Source organism: Gekko japonicus, unplaced genomic scaffold, assembly GCF_001447785.1.
Source record: "Gekko japonicus isolate JY-2015 unplaced genomic scaffold, Gekko_japonicus_V1.1 scaffold3050, whole genome shotgun sequence".
In the NCBI taxonomy this organism is placed as follows: Eukaryota; Metazoa; Chordata; class Lepidosauria; order Squamata; family Gekkonidae; genus Gekko; species Gekko japonicus.
The window spans coordinates 28,377-50,692 of NW_015177106.1; the positions used below are offsets into that span (position 1 = coordinate 28,377).

The window sequence follows — 22,316 nt, forward strand, 5'->3', positions numbered from 1 at the left end:
TGTTGTTGTTGTTATTTTGTTTAGGGGTAGAAATTTAATAAATAAATAAATAAAATTTAAAAACCATCTTTGGACCTGGCTGAATTGGCTAATTACCGGCTGGTCTCCAATTTGTCCTACTTGGGCAAATTAATTGAGAGGGCAGTGGTGATACAGTTACAGTGCTTTATGGATGACACTTCCATGTTAGATCCCTTCCAGTCCAGCTTTCGCACGGGACAGAGACGGCACTGACTGGTCGCTCTGACTGACGATCTCCGGAGGCATCTGGATCGGGGCGGTTCGGCAGTACTGCTGTTGTTGGATCTGTTGGCTGTGTTCGACATGGTCAACCATCAGTTGCTGCTTCGCCACCTCGCTGACATGGGAATACAGGGCCTTGCCTTGCAATGGCTTGCGTTCTTTCTCCAAGGTCGGGGACAAAGGGTGGCACTCAGGGAACAGCAGTCCAGGAGACACCCGCTGGAGTGCGGAGTGCCTCAAGGGGCAGTGTTCTCCCCGTTGCTATTTAACATTTATATGCGCCCCCTTGCCCAGATAGCCCGGAGTCATGGGCTGGGATGTCATCAGTATGCTGACGACACCAAGCTCTATCTGATGTTGGTTGGCCGGTCGAACTCCAGTCCTGAAGATCCTTCTCAGTCTACCCCTCTTTCCCCTCTTCCTCCGACAATCTCCCCCTCTCCTGCCTTCCTTTCCGCAGCTTCGTCATTGTTTTTCTGGCTGTGTGCAAAAATTGGGGGATAAACCAAAGCAGTCTGAGGCCAGAACTGATGGGAAAAACCCATGTGGAAAAGCCCTAAACTGTGGAAGCTTAAAAGTGACAGCAACCAGGGTTAAAGATGATGGGCATCAAGTAGGTGCAACAAATTTTCATGGTGCTTTATGTGCAAATCACAAGAAGAGGATAAAACTGCAAGAGCTACAAAGCGAGGTACCATAATCGCCTTCTAATCATGTTTGTTAGCCTTAGCTACCCTTTCCTTCACCGTATTAAATTTCTTTTTAATTTTAATTTTTTTTTCGGGGGGGGGATCTTTTTTCTGTATGTAACTATACAACAGTGGTCTGCATGTCAGTTGCTGGTTTGTCAGCCAGCTCTTGCTTCTTCAGTTTCTCTTTCTGCTTCCTCTGTTGTCTGTCAATGCAGAAGATAGTGAACATCTTGAATTCCTTGTAGTTCAATTGCTAATAAGGGAAGAGAAAATACAGTAGCATTTTAGTGAAATATCAATGGCCAATATAAGCAAATCTAAGGTAGGACCTTGGCTTCCACATTCCATGTACCTTTTCTGTCCTCTAAATGTCAAAGGGCAGGCCTACTCAGGCCCGTAGCCAGGATTTTTTTAATTCAAGGGGCCTTTAATTAAGTGGGGGGCACCCCCCCCCAAGTGAGTAGCCCTGCTCCCACCTTTCCCTTCACTGTAACTCACGCATGCTGACATGGATGTGAAGCAGAGATTCTTTCCCAGCTGCTTCGGCCATGGATGACTCCCACTCCCGGTCATTAAGAGGGGAAAGAGCAGGTCAGGGCCCCATGAGTCCCCAGGCAAAGAAGGACAGGCAGCAATGAGGCTGAGGGTTACCCAGCTGGAAAGGGAATGGCCAATCCCTGACTCAAAAGTGGGGCATCGGGGGCATCCTCTGATTTCTTGGGAGCAAACCCGGGGGGGGGAGATGGAGTGGGCTGCCCAGGGAAGAAAGTACACCTTGCCCTGCCCACTTGCCAAGCCCCATTCTTCATGCCAGCGCCCGGCCTCTGCACCCTGGAAAGATGCTCATCTGAAGGTGGGCAGAGACAATGTCAGTCGAGCGGTGCTTGGCAACCTGTCATTATCGGAGCAGGCCATGGATAAATGCAGCGTGCAGTGCTGCAGGGATGGGGAGAAAGGGCAAGGTGGCAGTATGAGAGAGGAGGCGTGCTGAAAAATAAAAAATGGGAAGCTGGGGGGCATGGGCTGCATGGGGAGCCTTGGTAGTAAGTTGTGGGGTTGGGCCCCACTGTAGCCATGGTCCTGGGCCTACTCTTTGTATTTCTTGAAGTTATAGCCACAGAATACCCACAGACTTACAAAAAAACAAGGTAGTACTGAACCACTTTACATGCTTACTACAATTTGAATGCTCATACATGTTACAACCTGCTTTAGAAAATGAACAGGCTGACTCCTTTGGTTTTTCTATCTCACCTTCCATAATTAACCATAAATCTTTGATGAGGCTTCTTGAAAACAAAAACATTGGGTTGGGCCCTATGAACTGTGAAGGAGCTTATGGAATTGATATCTCCCACGTCCATATCTCTTCCAGCTCAATGTTTCCTGAAAAGCAGCTCCTGAGGGTGGGAGGACCATGCAGTGTGGAAGGCTGCAGCTCAAAGAGAAACTGGCAAAAATCACTCCCACTACACTTATCTGAGCTGTTTGTAAACGGGTCAAATGCCCATGGAAGGGGATGGGCTTGCCCATTCTCTTGTCCCTCAGGAGCAACTTGGGGGGCACAGGAAGTTGCAGGTGGAAGAAAAGAGTTATTCCTTTCATGCCTTCCATTTATGGCTCTTAGGATCCACTCCACTAAATCAAGACAACATGAAAAGAAGTCCATGCAGTCCTGCATTTGTTGTGCACACTCTCTCTCTCTTTCTTTACCTCATCTCCAGAGATGTCAAAGTCCTTGAATATCCGAGACAGGTCTTCCTCTTTAATGTTGAAGAGGAAGCGAGTGGCATTGAATTCAGCTAGCCCAATTGTGTGTCCTCCATCAATGTCAAGCAATTCAAATACATGATGAGAATGACGATACATGAACTGCTTTTCAAGGTGGTTCTGGTCCCAAAAGAGAAAGTGTGCATGTGTCAATATCCCACACAATTCATGCATTCAAAGTTGTTGTTTTTTTTTTAAATTAAGAATGGGCACACAGAGCCAGTGTGGTGTAGTGGTTAGAATGTTGAACTGGGATCTGGGAGTCCCAAGTGCAAATCTCCACTCTGTCTTGGAAGCTTCCTGGGTGAGCTTGGGCTAGTTACATACTCTCACCCTAACCTATCCCACAGAGTTGTAGTGATTATAAAATGGAGGAAAGGAAAATTATGTAGGATGTTTTCTTCTCCATTGGCAACCAATGAGGAGATATAAATGGAATAAACTTTATGTTGCTCTGACATTGAGTACTACTTTTGGTGTGACATTCAGTTTGACTTGAGTCATGACTGAGAGTAAGGGACCTATTTTCCTAAATTGTTACCTCTCTCTGAATCTTGTCTGTTCTTTATGCTGCCTGTCCTTGCTTATTCCCTATCCAGCCTCCCAAATGCATAAGATCTGAAATGCCACATGATTACCATTTATTATGTCTCTCTATATAATAATTATGTTTTGGTAGTGGCACTCTCCTGAACATTCCACATGCTCCCAAATCAGTTGGCTCCCTGATCTGTCACTCAGAAGCTGTCCCTATCCACTGGCTGCGTTGCCTGAGTCTCGCCTCCAATATTCTAAAAAGTTTGCTGTTCCTCTCCCCCCAATAGCCAGTCAGAACACACAGGTCATTTGCATATGTGGCCTGATTGGCCTTTGACTCTAACATTCTAAACAGTTTGCTGTTGGGAGTCATTGAATGCTTCCTGAGATAAAATACATATCCCAATCTTCCCTTAAATGGTCACTGGAGTTGCCAAAATACATATCCCAGTCTTCCCTTAAACAGTCACTGGAGTTGCCAATCTCCCTGTGGGGCCTGGAGATCTCCCAGAAATCACTGTGTTTCCCGGCCATAGCACATCATTTCTCCTACAGAAAATTTCCCAGCTATTACAATGGCTGCTTTGTGCAGTGGACTCTATGGCATTATATGCTGCTGAAGTCCCTCCACAACCCAAACCCTGCCCTCCCCGGGCTCTACCCCTCACATCTACAGGTCTGCCCTCCCCTTAGTATTGCCAGCCTCCAGGCAGCACCTGGAGATCTCCAAGATCAGTTCTCCTGCAGAAAATGGCTGCTTTGGGCAATGGATTCTATGGAATTGTACCCTGCTGAGGTCCCTCCGCACCCCAAACCCTGCCCTCCCCAGGCTCTACCCCTCAAATCTACAGGTATTTCCCAACCCAGAGTTGGCAACCCTGTAACTGACTATGGAACTGCTTTCCAGACCCTTGGAACCCAGAAGACATGGCACAGGATGTGGTGCTTTTCTACCTTAGCTGTCACTGCATAACCCCAAATCAACATAAGTCAGGGGTGGAGGGAACCATATCTGTTACCATGAAGCTGTCCTCCCATACTACCCACTTGGGGCAGCAAAATGACTTGCGACAGCCCTGCCTTATAGCTAAGCAGAAGGAAGTAAACATGGCTTGCCTCCCTCTATTTTCCCCTTCCCTCATCCGCCCCACCAGCCACAGCTGGGACACTCACCTGGAGCTTCACTTTACCTGGATATCACTTTAAATGTTTGGTATCTCATCGCCAAAACAGAGGAACTGAATTCTGTTGAGGACCATATAGAATCCCATGTAAAAGTAGGGTCAATTCTACCATTTAAGTTGGTAGGGTAAAGGGGTTTCCAGGTCGAGCGTTTCCAGAATATCATACAGGGTGGAAATTAACCGCTTCTGTTTTTCAGTTCAATGACAAAGAAGGCATTCAAAAGGAAGAAGCGGACTTCGTAAGATCTCCAGAAAATTAATCATAAAATAAAAATGCTGTATTTGAAGATAAGTAAACTATGGAGTACAGGCAGTCAATTTTTGTTCCAGTAATGTTTTTGTCATTAATGAGGTCCCGTCAGAAAGGTCCAACAGTTGTGAGCTCAGAGCATATCTTAATGTTGTACTCCTAGTTGATCTGAAGTACAGAATCTCCTCCTGCCGTAGTCATAGACAGAACACCTCTTGTGGGCAGAAGCTTCCATTGTATATGCAATATCTTTCTTCAAAACTGTCAAAAGATTCCTTAGTTTCACCCCCTCGCAAGTCTTCCACATTGTCCCACCCACAACATTCCTGTGATCCACAACATGAGGTTCATTGCTTCAGAGATTTAGCTTGGCCACATCTGATGCTGGCATGAATGCTTAAACAATCCAAGCCAAATGTGGATCAGTGCCTTTGATCCTCTTGGATTCTGTCTGCTGACGGAATGGTACTTCCATTGGCAGAGAAGGAAAGGGGTATTTTACACTGATTCCCCCTCACTTTGCATTCTACACTGTTTGTCAGGATCTACTGACATGCAGGAGCACAAATGGGGTGGAAGAAGGCTTCAGTGGGAGGAGAAGGTGAGGAAGTTGCCCTCCTCTCATGTGACTCTGCACTGTTTAGGATCCAAGCTTCTGTTCTTGGATGTGTTGTGGCATTTTAAAATTACCTCGTCCCATGAAGGAGAACAGGGCAATACAGTGTATATATAGCAGGTATGTGTTCTGATGGGGGGGGGGGACTTCAATACATTTTTTATCCCCATTATCAATAAATTCAAATTGGTCCCAAGACTGCATGAGAACATGCTGGATTATTTACATTCCAAGAAGGGACAAATGGGTCCCATTACATACCCATTGTCCCTTTAGTCCAAAACTAATTACAGTTTGATTAGGTGATCAATTGATTAACATCCAACTAAGATATGGCCATTAAGGAACATTCCTGTTTTGATGGATGATATTCCTTTGCTGCCTCAGGTATGCACTGCCTCCTCTGATTGGCCAAAAATTCCAAAACAAAATTCAACATCCAACTGCATCATATAGAAAAAGGCTTTTCTCCAGTGGTTTGGCCACTGGGATGGTCCGTACAGCTGGGATAAGCTCCTCCCTCCTTTGCAGGGTCAGCTTCAATCTTTGATCCAGACGGGGAGGGGCTTATCCCCTGGAGACTTCCCAGTTCTTGCCAGCCCTGCTTACCAGCAGGACATGCTTCAGCATTGTTCTTTGAGCTACCTAAACTTAGAAGGAAAGAAGAGTTTTTTGTTTTACTGAGCTGAAGCACCGGAGGTGCAGAACTTGGCGGCAAAGAAGAGAGGGCACGCAGCTATGTTGGGAGGTCCCCGACCAGAGCTGTTTGGGTGTTTTGCCCTCGGCAGCCTCCCGCCGGCCTTACCCATCCAGTGGGTGGAGGGCCTACCCCTTTTGTGTCCTCGGGGGTGCGGTTGAGAGCTTCAGCCCAGTGAGACAAAGCGGCAAGGTTCGGACGCCGGCTTCTACCGTGGCGAGCGCGAGACGGCTCTCCGGAGTTAGTGTGTGCGGTGAGTTCCCTCGGTCCCCATCATCAGAGACTGGTTCAGGGGCAAACAGGACATTGCATGGAGGGAGTTAGAAATGACCCTTCCCAAGTCGGGAGAACGGGGGGGGAGTTGGTCCCCAACCCAATGCTTCCCTATGGCTCACTATTTTTTGGAAGAGAAAGACGGCCTGTGGGGAGTTGTAGCTTACTGGAGATCATTAAGAGCCAGTTGTGAGTCCTGGGGCTTCCCTTCCCCTCCTCCCCTTTCCCACAATTTAGGCAGGAAAGGGGCAGATGGCCATCTTACATTTATTCTTAGGTCTACTTTCACTTTCCCCTACAGGGCTTAGTAAGATGGCTGACTATTCCAAAAGAGAAAAATCACAGGACAGGGTAGTTCTGTGAGTGAGTTGAGCTTTCCCAGGCTGCCTCTCACCCTCACCACACAGGAGGCCATGGATCAAGAAGTGGATGATAGAACAAAGGAAAAAGCTAAACTAATAGAATGGTTCAGAAGTGAGATGCGTAAAGAGTTTAAAGAAATGATTCAGGACACTTTCCAGGGCATTGATCCTATTGGATCATTTTTGAGAAGGAACAGATCCCTCAAGAGGAACAGACATTACAGAGATGTGTCATCAAGCAGTTCTAGATCACCACATAGACTCAGAAAAAGGAAAAAAGCACATGGTATTCCCAGTCAACATAGCCCTATACTAGAAAATAGGGAGGATGAGTCAGACTCCTCAACCTCTTCTTCAAAGAAAGAGGAAGGAGAATTATCTGAAGAAGACGAGGAAGTGATGCCATCTGTACAATCTAGGCTTTTTCCTCAAGAATTATACTCTAGAATACTACCCAAGGTCCTCAGAACTTTGGATCTCTCTACCAAACCTAAACCTGAACAGGACTCAGAGTTCCAGTCAGGTACTGGCAAACTAATGCCAAAGCTTTCCAAGTCTCAGCCAGGTCTTCCTCTTCCAGCTTCTTTTTATAATATCATGAAAGCGGAATGGGAGCAGCCTGCAAAACCCAAGGCTAATCATCATTGGTTCTCAAAGTTTTACTCACTTATGCCAGAGGCTACCAAATGACTGAAGTTGCCAATTGTTGATGATCCTATCTCTAGTTTGTCTTCCAGTGTGGTTCTACCTAGGGACGCAGAGGTGATGCCAAAGGACCACTGTGATAGACGCATAGAGCAGGCACTGCGTAGGAACTTTGAGGCCTCAGCATGTTTCTTAAGAGCTTCTACTGCAGGTTCCTTATTCACCAAGGCCGCCTATGACTGGGCGGAAAATTTGGCTTCTGCCGATAGCAGCGTGCCAAAAGATGAATTGAAGAAAATCGCGTTGGCGGTGGCCTTTGCCACAGATGCCACCTTAGACACTTTGCAGCTCTCAGCCAGAGCCATGGCGTGTAGCGTTACAGCACGTAGAAATAACTGGCTGTGTCATTGGGACGTAGATTCCTCGTCCCAGGCCAAAGTGGCATCCGTTCCATTTAGAGGAGTAAACCTTTTGGGGGAAGGCCTGGATAGGTATTTGGTCGAGGATAAAGATAAGAAAAAGGTACTCCCATCCAAAAAGAGGGACAGTAAGCCTAGAAAGCGTTTTCAGCCTTTTCGACACCAGAAAAGGGGCCAGAAGCCCTTTTTCTCTAGAACCTTTAAAGCCAAGTGGCAACCCAGACCTCACGTTAACAAGACCTTTGGACATCCCAAAGGAGATCAGACCTCCAACAAGCCACCCAAGAAAGGTGGTTTGACATGACTACTCCGGGTCCTCAAGACATTTGGGGATTGGGGAAAGACTTCAGTTTTTTGCAAACCAGTGGCATCAATCAATCACAGACCACTGTGTCCTAGACATTGTGAACCATGGATACAAACTGGAATTTTCTTCAAAACCCATAAACCAGTTTGTGCAGATTTCAAAACACAAAGACAGGACAAAGCACAAGTTGATGATCGCTGCAATTAGTCGGATATTAGGGCTGTAGAGAGGGTACCCTCCCGATCAAAAGGGGAGGGGAGTTTATTCCATATTCTTTTTGGTGCCAAAGAAAAATGGGGACACCAGAGCCATTCTGGACCTCAAATGGTTAAATCAGCATGTCAGGGACAGGAAGTTCAGGATGGAAACTTTAAGAACCATCCTCCTAGCTATTCAGAAGGGAGAATACCTGTCATCATTGGATCTGACAGAGGACTACCTGCATATACCAATCCATCTGGAGCGTTGGAAGTTTCTTTGGTTTGTGTATGCAGGTATGCATTTCCAATACAAAGCCCTCCCCTTTGGACTAAAGTCCTCACCGAGGGTTTTCACCAAAGTCCTAGTTCCTCTGGTGACGGTATTGAGAGTCCAAGGGGTAGAACTGTTCCCGTACCTGGACGATCTGCTTGTCAAGGCAGCGTCATTCCAAGAGAATGTCCAGTCCTCTCAGCTTACAGTGCAGACTTTGACAGAACACGGTTTTGTGGTCCACTTGGAAAAAAGTCATCTGCAGCCTACCCAATGTTTGACTCATTTGGGGGTTCTATTAGACATGGCCCGGGACAGAGAGCAGAAGATTTGAACGCTGCTCACAAATGTCCTAGGCCAAAAGAGGATAGAATTGATGATACTTGCCAAACTTGCCAAGATATAATGCACTGGGCGACGTTCCATGCTCACCCCCTACAGAGGATCCTGATTCCCTACCAAGCAGCAATAGCACGCAAACGGTTCCGGCTGATACAATTGACAGAGAAGGTACGATCAAAGCTTTCGTGGTGGATGACTCCACAAAGGTTTTCCCAGGGGTGTCCTTTGAGAGAACCTCAAAGAGTGCTGATGACCACAGATGCCAGTCTCTTGGGGTGGGGGGCTCATGCGAGTGGTCAGATGGTTCAGGGAGTTTGGTCTCTGCAAGAGACATTGAAAGCATCAACTGGTTAGAACTGAGAGCAATAAAGTTGGGCCTTCGGAGGCTTCACAAACAGTTGGCTGGTCATCATGTTCTTGTCCAGACGGACAACATGACAGCAAAGGTGTATGTGAACCGTCAAGGAGGAACCAGAGTTCAAACATTGAACAACGAAGCGACAGACCTTTTGGTTTGGGTGGAGAGTCATCTGCTATCCCTAAAGGCGATACACGTGGCCGGAAAGGACAATGTACTGGCAGACTGGTTGAGCCGGCGGAGGCTGGACCAATCAGAATGGGAGCTGAACGAGCGTTTCAGCAGATTTGCGACAAAAGTGGGACAGTAGCAGTGGACTTGTTTGCAACGGAATCCAACAGAAAGGTTCCAGAGTTCTTTTCCAGAGTAAAAAGTGAACTGGCCAGAGGAACAGACACTCTGACTTGCAATTTGCCACAAGGTCTACTATACACTTTTCCTCCCATTCAGATCTTGCACAGGGTGCTTCAAAAGATACGGCAACAACAAGCAGAGGTGGTGCTGGTGGCTCCTTGTTGGCCACGTCAAGCATGGTATCAGGACTTTAAAAAGATGTCAGTCCAGGAACCTTGGCAGCTGCCCTTTCAGGGAGATTTGCTGTCCCAGGGACTAGCGAAACACCCTCAACTGGGTCTGTTCCGGCTCACAGTGTGGAGATTGAGCAGGAAATGTTAACAGCCATTGGATACTCTGGCAATGTGGTGTCCACAATGCTAGAATCCGGAAAGCAATCTACCAATAGAATGTACAATGTCACCTGGAAGGTTTTCTACTCGTATTTGGAGAATAGGATAGATCCTTTTAGAGTCTCGGTTAAGAAGAGAAGAAGAAGAGATTGGATTTATATCCCGCCCTTCACTACCCAAAGGTGTCTCAGAGCGGCTTACAAACTCCTTTCCCTTCCCCTCCCCACAACAGACACCCTGTGAGGTGGGTGGGGCTGAGAGAACTCTGACACAAACTGCTCTTTTTCAAGGACAGCTGTGCCAGAGCTTGTGACTGACCCAAGGTCAAGCAGGTGCAAGCGGAGGAGTGGGGAATCAAACCCGGTTCTCCCAGATTAGAGTCCGCACACTTAACCACTACACCAAACTGGCTCTCCCTTAAAAGGGGTTCTGTGTTTCTTACCAAATGGGCTGGATAAAGGGCTCAGCACTAGCACACTGAGAAGACAAGTGTCAGCTATTTCTGCTGTCCAAGGGGTTAAGCATGGGAGGTCGTTGGCCCGTCACCCTCACGTTAAGCATTTTTTGAGGGGGGGCCTCGTTGATCAATCCTCCACAGGTTCATAGATTCCCATCTTGGAATTTGAATATTGTCCTTAAAGCTCTTTGTAGGCCACCGTTTGAACTGATGGCCTCTTGTTCAATGAAGGAATTAACCTTTAAAACTCTGTTTTTGGTGGGCATTACTTCGGTGCGTAGGGTGTCTGAACTCAGGGCGCTGTCAATCAATAAATACCTGTGTGTTTTTCACAGAAATAAGGTGGTCCTGCGTTTGGACCCTGCCTTTGTTCCAAAGATTAACTCTGTGTTTCATAGATCAGAGGAGGTTATTTTACCTGATTTTTGTCCCAATCCAATTCATGATAGGGAAAAATAGCTTCACTGTCTAGACGTGAGGAGGGCGCTTAGTTATTATATCGATAGGACTAAGCAGGACAGGAAGTCTGAACCTCTCTTCGTGTCTTTCAGGTAATCAAAAAAGGGGGAGCAAGTGTCAGCTTCGCCGCTTAGTAGATGGATCAAGGGTTGCATTATCCTGGCCTATAAGGCCAAAGGTTTGGTTCCACCTGATGGAATAATGGCCCATTCTTTGAGGGGGGCGGCCACCTCAGTGGCATATCGTTCGTTTCCGTCCTTGGAGACGATTTGTAGAGCAGCCACCTGGCAATCAGTTCACTTTTTCACTAAGCATTATAGGGTGGACAAGTTAGCGGAAGCGGCTTTTGGCCGTAGGGTGCTGCAACACGCCCTGTAAATGCTGGGATATGTTCCCTCCCTTGGGGCTTGCTTTTGTACGTCCCAGCTGTACAGACCATCCCACTAGCCAAACCACTGGAGAATGGAAGATTTGTTCACTTACCGTGAAGCTTCCTTTCTCGGTGGTTTGGCAGTGGAACAGTCCGGCCCACCCAGTTTTGTGGGGGTTGTTCATTGGTGTTTGATGTGCGTGTTGCAGTACTAACTTAAGATCCTGGTGGGAACCACTGCAGATTCAGGTTTGAAGGGGTCACTTCTGAATGTAGGCCATTGGGTGAGGTTTCTCCCTAGAACTAACCTTGGTTGTGTAGTAGTTGGGGGATTGTTGTATTTGGGATTAGTTTTACGCTAGCCTTTCTGGTTTGGAGAGGTATCTTTCCTTCTAGTATTATCCAGATGGGGTATAGAGGGCTCGTGCATGACCTGGGAAGTCTCCAGGGGATAAGCCCCTCCTCGTCTGGATCAAAGATTGAAGCCAACCCTGCAAAGGAGGGAGGAGCTTATCCCAGCTGTACGGACTGTCCCATTGCCAAACCACTGAGAAAGGAAGCTTCACGGTAAGTGAACAAATCTTCCATTCCTGAGGAGCTGGGAGGAATCAGAAACTACTGGTTTTCTTTCAAGGATTGGTTTCTTTCCAAACTTTGAATAATATAGACCTTGGAATTATTACCTCCCCCCGCCAATAGTTTATGTCCTCTCATACTATAATTTCCCTCTTTCTTCACTACAACTGTATTTATAGCTTAAAATACCTTAAAATGGTCTAATTCTACAACTTCAGTAACACTCTTCAAACGCTGCTGCAATGTTGCTACTTTGAAGAGGGGATACTAGGCAAAATCTAAAAGGCTGTTTACCCTGAAAGTGGGGTACTCTATCCCAAACTGTATCCCTTGTCTTCAAGAGTGATTTGTATTGACGTTGACATAGTAGAGAGGCTGGTAGTCAGTGAAGGATCTACTGAGGCAGTTGCCAGTTGAGTACCAAATCTGCTTCAAGGTGTTGGCAATCACCTTCAAAGCCTTATACGGCCTGGAACCAATGTATCTAAGGGACCACCTCTTCCCATATATGCCTCGGAGAGCATTACGCTCTGATAACCAACATCTCCTGGTGATCCCTGGCCCAAAGGATGTCCGCCTAGCCTCGACCAGGGCGAGGGCTTTTTCTGCCCTGGCCCCCACCTGGTGGAACATGCTCCCTATTGAGATCAGGGCCCTGCGGGATTTTATTCAATTCCGCAGGGCTTGCAAGATGGAGCTATTCCACCAGGCCTTTGGTTGAGGCAGTGGGCATCCACATATCCTCCCCCCCCCGAGATTGCGGTCTCCCACCCACTGATAACTAGACATAATTAGTTACCTCAATAGGCCAGATTCTCCCTACGGCAAGCATGACTACTGATTTTATATGTTTTAATGTGTTTTAGATTTTATTGTATTTATTGAAATGCTGTGACCTGCCCTGAGCGGGATATAAATGCAATAAATAAATAAAAATTAAATCCACGCTTGCCAAGATCCTGTGTAAAAGTGGTTGGTCAGTGTGTCAGTGTCATAAGTCAGTCTGTGCTCAGTGACAGATGAAGAGCTACCTGCAGCTAGCTTTCAGCCAGTAATTGAACAACCAGCTGCAGCTGGCTCTAAGCCAGGAGGAGAGCAACAAGGGATCAGGTTACTGGCTGATCAGAAGTCACAGCCTACACCTGAAACTGAGCCAATACCTTGTAGCTCTGAAGCAGTAAACAAGACTTCAGAAGCCACTCCCATTCCACCTAGCTCACCCACACCCCTGCAGCACCAACACTGTCAGAGGCATGCCGAGTTGCAGGAAAGGAGAAGGATCATGGCTCGTTGTCAGCTGTCAACTGATGAGATGGATGAGTAGTTTTGGGATGACTGCCAAGGTATTGGCTGGAAGTGTAGCTGTTTAAGACTTGGCTATAAAATTAGCCAGGAAGAAACACATATTGCTACTGAACCACTGACCTTGCTGTTACTGGACCACTGGAACCTTGGCCCTTGGACTGGATCTGACTATTGGCTTTTCTGGAACCCGACACTAGACCTGTATCCCTTGACCCTAGACTGGAATTGGCATACCTGCTCTCTGGAACCCCTGACTTTGGGACTGGCCGCTGATTACTTTGCAACCTTTCCTGTGACCTGCTGAACCCCCAGCCCCTGCCTCCTGGGAGGGCTGCTCCAGTACAGTCAGACTCTCAGATGAGTGAATTTCTGATGGGCAAAAGAAAGCTTGTAACTAGCACACATTTCATCCTCATTCTGCTTTGCAGAGGACAAAGCTTTAGCTATTGATAGAAGATGCATTGCAAAAGAGATCTACTGTAATAAAAATGCACAAAACAGATGGAGAAATGCTGAACTATCACTGTAGCTTCTGGTTCCATTATTTTTCAACATGTTTGTATCATGTATACAAAAATTGCCTGAAGACACAATGAACTGAGGTTTACTTTTTTGAGACTTTGAATGTTATGGTGGTTACTTGTATTCACTGCTGCTGAAGCCAATCTACTGTCGGGTTCCAGAAAAGCCAATAGTCAGATCCAGTCCAAGGGCCAAGGTTCCAGTGGTCCAGTAACAGCAAGGTCAGCGGGATATTACATCATGAATGGGAGACTCACCCCTATCCCTTGAGAGCAGAAATATTCACACCCTTAGTGGAATCCAAGCCCTCCCTTCCCTTCAAGGTTATACTGATAACGCTGTCTGGCTGAACCAGTTCGCATGGGGAAAAGAGCACCTCCCTTATGTTACCCACGGTAGCTAAGCAAAGCAAGCGACCCTGCAAAAGTCAGGGTCGAAAGACAGCAAAGAAAGCATGGCAGCTAGCTGACATCCTGCCCCCTCAAAAGAAAATCAGCCCCCTCCCGGAATGTTCAGGAGACCTCCTGGTTTCCGCGGGAGACGTTTGTGAAACTCACGCAAGTGGTCAGGGGCCTGAATATCCCTTTCCACCGCCCATTTCCAGTGTTGGGGACCAAAATGCACCCACTCTACAAGATAATATAAGCGTCCTTGTTTCTGTTTAGAATCCAAAATTTTAGAGATTTCGTAGTGTTCTTCACCTTCCACCAAGAGAGGAGGAGGTATTGTCAGTTCAGGGTGCCATCAATTAGGAGCTAGACTCGGCTTCAAAAGGCTGAAATGGAAAACGGGATGGACATGTTCTAGAGTTTTAGGCAACTCTAATTCCACCATCACATCATTGATCAGTCTGAGCACTTTAAAAGGCCCGATGTACCTCCACGCCAATTTCCAAGAGGATTGCGAGAGTCTCAAATTCTTAGTCCACACATACACAAAGTCTCCAGGCTGCAACTCCCAACCCTCCACCCTTTTCTTGTCAGCCTGGTGTTTGTAAACTGCCTTGGTAACTTCCAGTGTTCTGCATATTCCCGGCCATGAGTCTCTCAGCGATTCACACCAATCCACTGCATCATCCCCTTTTCCTGGCACCGCGACCAAGAAGGGGACGGGGGGTTGTCATACCCCAGCGCAGCCTTAAAAGGTGAAACCCCCATATAATAATAATAATAAGCATTATTATAACAGAATTCAGCCAAGGCCAGCAAGTCTTGTTGAAAGTTGGTGAAGCAGTGCAAATATTGTTCTAGGGTTTGATTCACCCGTTCCGTCTGGCCATCAGTCTCTGGGTGGTAAGCACTGCTTAGGGCCCATTCCACCCCCATAAGGTCCATTAGTTTCCACCAAAACTTTGAAACAAATTGGGATCCGTGATCCGTGATTATCTTGTTTGGCAACGTGTGAAGTCTAAATACATGTTGGAGGAAAGGTTTCACTAATGACTGGGCAGTTGGTAAACTGGGAAACGGGATGAAATGAGCCTGTTTGGAAAAGAGGTCCACGACTACCCAAATTACAGTCATAGACTTGCTAGGAGGTAAGTCAGTGATAAAATCCATTGAAATAATCTCCCATGGTCTACTGGGAGTCATTATCGGCTTCAGGAGCCCTGGGGGCTTTCCCGGTCTAGGCTTACACATAATGCAGATTTGACATGAGTGCACATACAGTGTTAAATCCTTGTGCATGTGTGGCCACCAGAATTGGCGCTGTAAAAGATGCAGAGATTTTACAAAGCCCAAATGGCCAGCCGGCTTAGATCCATGAACTGTGGCTAATACGTCCCCCCGCAACAGTTTTGGAACAAACAGGCTTTTTTCTTTATACCAGCAGCCATTGTCTCATTGTTCCAAGTTCCTCGCCACCCTCACTTCCTCCACATCAGATTTTGAGAGGGCAGAGGTAAATTTGGCTTCCCAGCCCCCCGCGCGAGGGGAAAGGGGGAAGTTTTCCCTCGCCGTTGTGTTGTTACAGCTCCACCCAATTGGGAAGGCGTAAACATGGAGTCTAGTACCACCTCCCTCTGGCGATTGTGTTGCGGGAGGTGGGACAAAGCATCGGCCAGGGAGTTTGACATGCCTGGGAAATGGTGCAACGTGAATTGAAACTTTGAGGAAAAAATCAGCCCACAAAGCTGCTTGGCATTCAAGTTGCGAGGGGTGCGGAGCACTTCAAGGTTTTTATGATCAGTCCAAACCTCAAACGGTACTCGCACCCCCTCCAACCAGTGCCTCCACGTGGAGAGCGCCAGTCGGATTGCTCCTGCTTCCTTATTTCATAAGGACCAGTTTCTTTCTGTGTCGTTAAATTTACGGGAGACATACGCCAGGGGATAGAGCTTGCCATCTGCCCCTTCTTGCAAGATTGCACCGCCCATAGCGACATCCAACGCATACTTTTTTTGTTTCATCTGGATGCGCCAACACTGGTTCTGTTGTAAACAGAGCCTTTAGTTGATTGAACGCTTTTTGGCACTCACGAGTCCACTCCAGTCTTGCCCTGGGCTTAGTGGCAGCTGGCCCCTTCCCTTTAGTTTTCAATAAGTCAGTCAGGGGCAAACTCACTTGGGCAATGTTTGGCAGGAAATTTCTATGGAAATTACCAAAACCTAAAAAACTTTGAAGCTGCCGGCAAGTTTTGGAAGCCTCCCACCCCAGCACGTCTTTCACCTTCCCTGGGTCCATTTCTATCCCCCTTTGTGAGATGTGATAGCCGAGAAAGTCAATTTCAGTCTTATGGAACTCGCATTTTGATAGTTTGGCAAATAGCTTATGCTTGTGTAACGTCTGTAGCACCTTTCTCACCAACTGCACATGAGACGCTTTATCGGGGGAGTACAATAAAATGTTGTCCAAGGTCCCTGCCACACGAGGGGGAAAGGTACGGGCAAAGTGCGGCTTTTTAAAGCCACACCAAAAGAAACATGCGGCGGCGGGATCACATTGATCACATTGATCCCCTGAGCCGCAGCGCATTCCCTCCCCGGCACGATCAGATGCCGGAGGAAGCCACAGTGGGGAAAGGGAGGCTGCCGAACTGTGCATGTGTGAGCATGTGCAGTTCAGCCAGGACCCTGGGATGCACCGGCAGAAGGACGCGCCGGCGATCCCACGGCCGGGCTTGATGTGGCCGTGCTGGAAGGTCCATCTCGGTAGGTGGTGTATTTTTGCTGCGGCGTTTCGGGCGGAAGGGCCGGATCGGGGATGAGTGCGCAACGCTTCCCAGATGTTGCGGTGGGATCACGCCTGATTGCTGCGCCCCCCAATACGTCCCTCTCCCGGCCCAAAATCTTCCGTGTGACCAGGGCCCAAGTAGACCAGGACCCCTTTGAGCAGGTGCTTGTGCAACACTTCATTTATTAGGTTCATAAAAACTCCCGGAGCCCCCTGGAGGCCAAATGGCATCACCAGGTACTCAAATTGGCCTAGGGGGGTGTTCAAAGCTGTCTTATACTCATCCCCCACCCGTATGCACACCCAGAAATAAGCATCTCGCAAATCAAGCTTAGAAAAGATCTTTCCCTTGGCAGCTTCAGCCAAGAGATCTTTGATCAACGGCACGGGGTGGGCATTTGTGGACGAGACTGCATTCAATCCACGATAGTCTGTACACAGTCTTAAACCCCCATCTTTCTTTTTCCGAAAGAGGACAGGGGCTGAAACGGGGAAGCAGCTGGCCGGATAAATCCCCTGGCCAAATTTTAATCTATAAACTTCTGCAACTCTTCTTTCTCACCGGGGCTTATAGTATAGAGCTTCCCTTTCGGCATTTTATGCCCTGGCAATAACTCGATCGTGCAGTCAGAGTTGCAGTGGGGTGGGAGCACATCAGCTACTTCCTCTTCAAACACCCATGTTAAGTCTCTATACTCCCTTGGGATTTTGGCGAGTTCCTCCGTAGCCAAACACGCGCGAGCTGGTTTGCTATCAGGAGCTACTCCCCACTTCGGGTCCCACAGATGGTGTCGACACTTAGGGGAGATGAACTTTATCACCCTGTCGCCCCATAATATATATGGATCATGTCCATGGAGCCAAGCGTTTCCCAACACCAAGGGAAACCAAGCTCCAGGTGACACTACAAAAGTTCGACCTTCCCAATGATTGCCAGCCCTCATACACAAAGGCACAGTCTCGAACCTGCAGGGCTCTTTCATCGAGGATCCATCCATTTGGGTAAAAATTAAGGGCTTGGCCAATCTAACCATGGCTGCCTCCAGTCCCGACACTAAGGAGGGGTTAATCAGGTCCCGCCTGCATCGTGAGTCAATGAGGCCCCGGACCTTAATGTGCGTTCCCATGGTGGGGTTCATGATTGTAATAGTCACAAAAAAGGGGGTGGATAGCTGCTCACCACTTTAGGCGCCTCTGTGGATGGGTCTTGCTGCGCTGTGCCACTTACAGCAGGACCTGGCCTTTTCCCGCCGGTTCCATCTCCTCCTCCTCGCTTGATCCTGGCTTGAGCATTTCCATCTCAGCTTGCAGTGCATGGGGGGTTCTGATTTTTGCCGTCCCCTTCTTGGGGGGCATGTCGACTCAGCGCTTGTCACCTTTTCTCCCTGCCGACCCTGTAGCCTCCCCCACTAGGCAGTTTGCCGTGAAGTGGCCCCAATCCCCACATTTCAGACACAACCCCTGTTTCATCCATTGCTCTCGGACTGAGACTTTTGGCGGGGCTGGTTTTGCCTTGGGGTGGGGTGTCACTGCCACCCTCCCTGCCACTACCGCGTTGTCCAAATGCATAGTACGCAGTCTGCTTTCGGCATACTCTGCCTCCTGCATCCAGGCCAGCAAGGTTCTTGGATCCCTGGAACTCATTACGGTATTTCGGATTTCAGTATTCAGTCCCAATCAGTACTGTTGAGCTACTACCGGGTCGGACCAGTCACGAATTTTGGCAGCTTGCCATTGAAATTCCATCGAGTATTCTCTCACTGTTAATTTGCCTTGCTTAAATGTGCAGAGGAATGCTTCCGCCTTCTCAGGAGCAGTGCAGTCCTCAAATCGGGCTCTCAGTGCCCACATAAACGCATCTACGCTCCCTAGCTCCACCGCATCCAAGTTGTGGAGACACACCACATCCAAGTTGTGGAGACACACAGCTTGTTGCCACTCCCCGCAAGCGGGAAGCGATAAAGTCCACTTGTTGCTCCTCGTCCAGGAACAACTGAGCCCACCGTTCCACAAACTTCATCACCCGCACAATAAACAAGGAGAGGTTTTCTGGATCACCATCAAAGGTAACATCCAGTAAAACCTTGGGTCGCGGCATGGCTGGCAGAGCCATCGGGACCACGGGTGGTGGCCCCGGGGGGGGGAGGCAGCGGCGGCACTGGCAGCAGCAGTGAAATTGGGGGGGACGAGGCGGCGGAGGCAGCCAAGGGACCAGTGGGCCAAGGGGAGGGGGGTTACCAGGGGGGGCCTTGGGTGGCCAGTTGGGTCTGCACCGCCTGGGCTACCATACCCAGTAAGGTCTGGGGCAGCTGCCCCATGTCCCGCATTATTGTGTTGCAGTCCAGTTCCAGGCCATCCAGGCTCCCATCTACGTCCCTTCCTGGGCTTATCAAAGACCTCGATGGGAACTTGGGTTTGCTCGAGGTCATTCCAAAGCTCCCCAAGCTCAGCCGTGGGTCATACACACTGTCCCGACTCCAACTCCCCGGCAACGACCAAGTAGTCTGCGTGGAGCCCCCCAAATGGCGGCCCTAATCCCGGTCCTTGCAGTGGTAGGTTACTCCCTTCCGCAAATGCACTGGGATAAGCGACACTGCCAGCCGAGGGGTGGTTCCTCCATCAATAATCACCGGCCCTCCAGAGCTTGCAGTCATCAGTGGGGCCATCGTCACTGGCACTCCCATACCCATAGTCGTCGGGGGGAGGACGGGTTCCGTCGTTGTGGGTACCGTCGTGGGCACCGTAGTGGGTACCGTGGTAGGCACCCCTGTACCACCGGAACCACTCATCCCTGTTAGGAGGGACTCAGGCCGATGGACGAAAAAAGGGATTCCTGACAATTCTATCAGGGTCAACAGCAAGCAGGTCCAAACACACTCTCCTGAAAAGGCTATGTTTTATGGGAATACTGGTCTGTTTCCATGTGATACAGGTATATTGTCAGGAATAACGATTATTGCAAGGGGCTCCATACATATACTCTGATGCTGCATCTAGCTATGCAAATGAAATCCAAGTGCGCACACGGGAATCCTCCCGGCAGGATATTACATTATGAATGGGAGACTCACCCCAATCCCTTGAGAGCAGAAATATTCACACTCTTAGCAGAATCCAAGCCCTCCCTTCCCTTCAAGGTTATACTGATAATGCTGTCTGGCTGAACCAGTTTGCATAGGGAAACGAGCACCTCCCTTATGTTACCCACGGTAGCTAAGCAAAGCAAGCATGTGCGGCTGCGCAAAAGTCAGGGTCAAAAGACAACAAAGAAAGCATGGCAGCTAGCTGACAGCCACAAGCATGCCACCCACCAACCATCTTAACTTGCCTCATGGGACATTATGATGCACACCAACATGTAGAACTCATCAAAGCCAACCTCTCCTTTGCCATCCCAGTCTAGCAAGTCAAACACCAGCATGATCTCATCCTTCCTCAGGTCAGTCACATAGTGGAGAAAATGGTAAAACTGCAGATCTGTGGAATAATGAGAAGTTAGGAGCAGCCAGTCCAAAATACCTAGTTCACAAAGTGCAAGGTGACTCAAGAGTTGTCCTAAATATACAGTAATGCACACAGAGAAAAATACAAGTTAATGACAATATGTAGGACTAAGCCAAAGTCTATGGTATAAAATAAAATTATTGAAAACACATTTTCCAATAATTTCTCTCCAGGCTGCTTCACTGTTGTTACTTTTCAAATACATAGATGTATGTATAAAATAATTATGTCAATTATGTTTTCCATCAACAAAATATGCCACAGGGGAACATTTCTCAACCCATTTCCACCAGTACCGTGGAAAAAATGCAGCAATAGTATTAAAATCTGCTCTTCCATATTGGGATTGTTTAAATTCAAAGGTCAGGTTTTGCATTTCTTGGACACTCCCTTGGAACACCAGGGCCTTGTTTTTTGGGGTTTTTTGCTTTCTCTCATAGAGCCCAGGGACTTTTCATGCCGTCCTGGCTGTGAAAGTGGCCCTACAGCTTGTAGTATTAATGCTAATCTAATCAGCAACAGAACTTGAAGACATTTAACTGAAAAACTAACAAAATTTGTGGTAGGGTATGGGCTTTTGTGAGTCACTGCTCACTACTTCAGAGCGGTGACTCATGAAAGCTCATACCCTACCACAAATTTTGTTAGTCTTTAAGGTGCTACTGGAATCTTACTCTTTTCAACTGTTACAGACAGACTAAAATGGCTACTCATCTTGAAAAACATTTAACTTGAAAATATCAAAGCCCACAAAACACATTATGAGTACAAGTATAACTAAGAGGGAAATACTAGGAACTGTGCAGTTCTTAGTGTAAAAAGATTATCCCCCCTCCAACACCTCTGGTGCAGGATACTTCATATGCTAAACTGCAACATCCAAACTGCAACCAGAGATTACAGTGACATAGGAACTTATAAAGTAGGAGGGACTATTTAAAGCTCAGTTTGGGATGGGGCTCTGAAACCTCTGCCCCTCTTGCCCAGTCATCTCCACCCAGCCTGTTTGAAGCCCCATGTACTGAAAATGAATTTTGAAAATGGTTTTTGGGAGAAGCCAGCTGGGGTGAGCAGACCTCTGCCTTTCTGCTCAAGGGTACATCCTTCACCTCTGGTTTAGCCTGCAGAGGAACATGTGGCTAGATGCCTTTTTCCTGACATCCATATGTCTAAATATGAGGGAAACATTGAAGCTCTGCTGTCTTTGTAATCCACTTAAAAACTTTTCAACAGTGCTTCACTACCACTGGAAAGAGAATACTGGTCTAGATGGGCCTGTAGTCTAATTCACTCGGGCTCTTTATCTGCTGTGGTGAAAGCCTGTTGAACTACTATGACACCTGGCTTTCCTGGCTGGAGACATTTTAAAAACACAGGTGTGCTTGATTCCCATCTCTTAGATTCTAATTAACTACACTGAAAAATTCCCCTTCTTACTGAACTGGCAGACAGTAGCAAATCCCTGAATAACTAAAGGAGATTCTGCAAAAAAAATTGTGTGTGAATATCTTGAATATCTGTGTGGCCTACCACACTTACCATTCAAAGCATTCTTTCTATGGACATCCAGTAGGTGAAAGTAGTATGCCAGTGCTCTGGCATTTCTGACTGATAATAAGCAGTATATTTTATCTAAGCACAAGAAATGCAGAAAACATTTCGGCCTCAGTTTCATCTTGCCAATAATGAATTCTGTTTACTTGTGGATCTTTGAAGTTAGTCAAGATGGTGTGTGCATCACAATAAAATAATTCCATCCTGGAATCAGAACATTATGACATGAGGAACTGGATGGATTTTCACCAAAGGTGTGCAGAACTTATACTTTCTCTATGTGGGGCTCAGAGGTAAAACAGAAAGGGATAAAAGATAAGCATTACTACCTTATACACAGTGTTGTAGTACAAGTCCTCTGTGTTTCCCTGGTTCCAATTGGAGAAACACACCCAGTTCTGTAAAGGAAGAAACTGTAACAGAGGTCTTTATTGTTAATCGATTAACAGGGAGAAACCAAACAAACAGAGGTTGGCCCACTCAGATACCAACCAGCGTCTCTGAGGTTACAATGGAAAACATAGTGTTGTATATTTCACATTAC

At 47.5% G+C, this 22,316-nt stretch overlaps 1 protein-coding gene across 1 annotated transcript; it reads right to left on the reverse strand.

Annotated features, from left to right (window-relative positions):
- Nucleotides 1–1,053: 1,053 nt before the first annotated feature.
- On the reverse strand, nt 1,054–21,893 carry EFCAB9 (EF-hand calcium binding domain 9). Its single transcript, XM_015428301.1, has 4 exons — nt 21,758–21,893; nt 20,043–20,191; nt 2,649–2,825; nt 1,054–1,188 (listed from the first exon to the last, which is right to left on the reverse strand). Exons 1-4 carry the CDS (start codon nt 21,891–21,893, stop codon nt 1,054–1,056), a joined length of 597 nt encoding a protein of 198 aa, XP_015283787.1.
- Between the last annotated feature and the right edge of the window lie 423 nt (nt 21,894–22,316).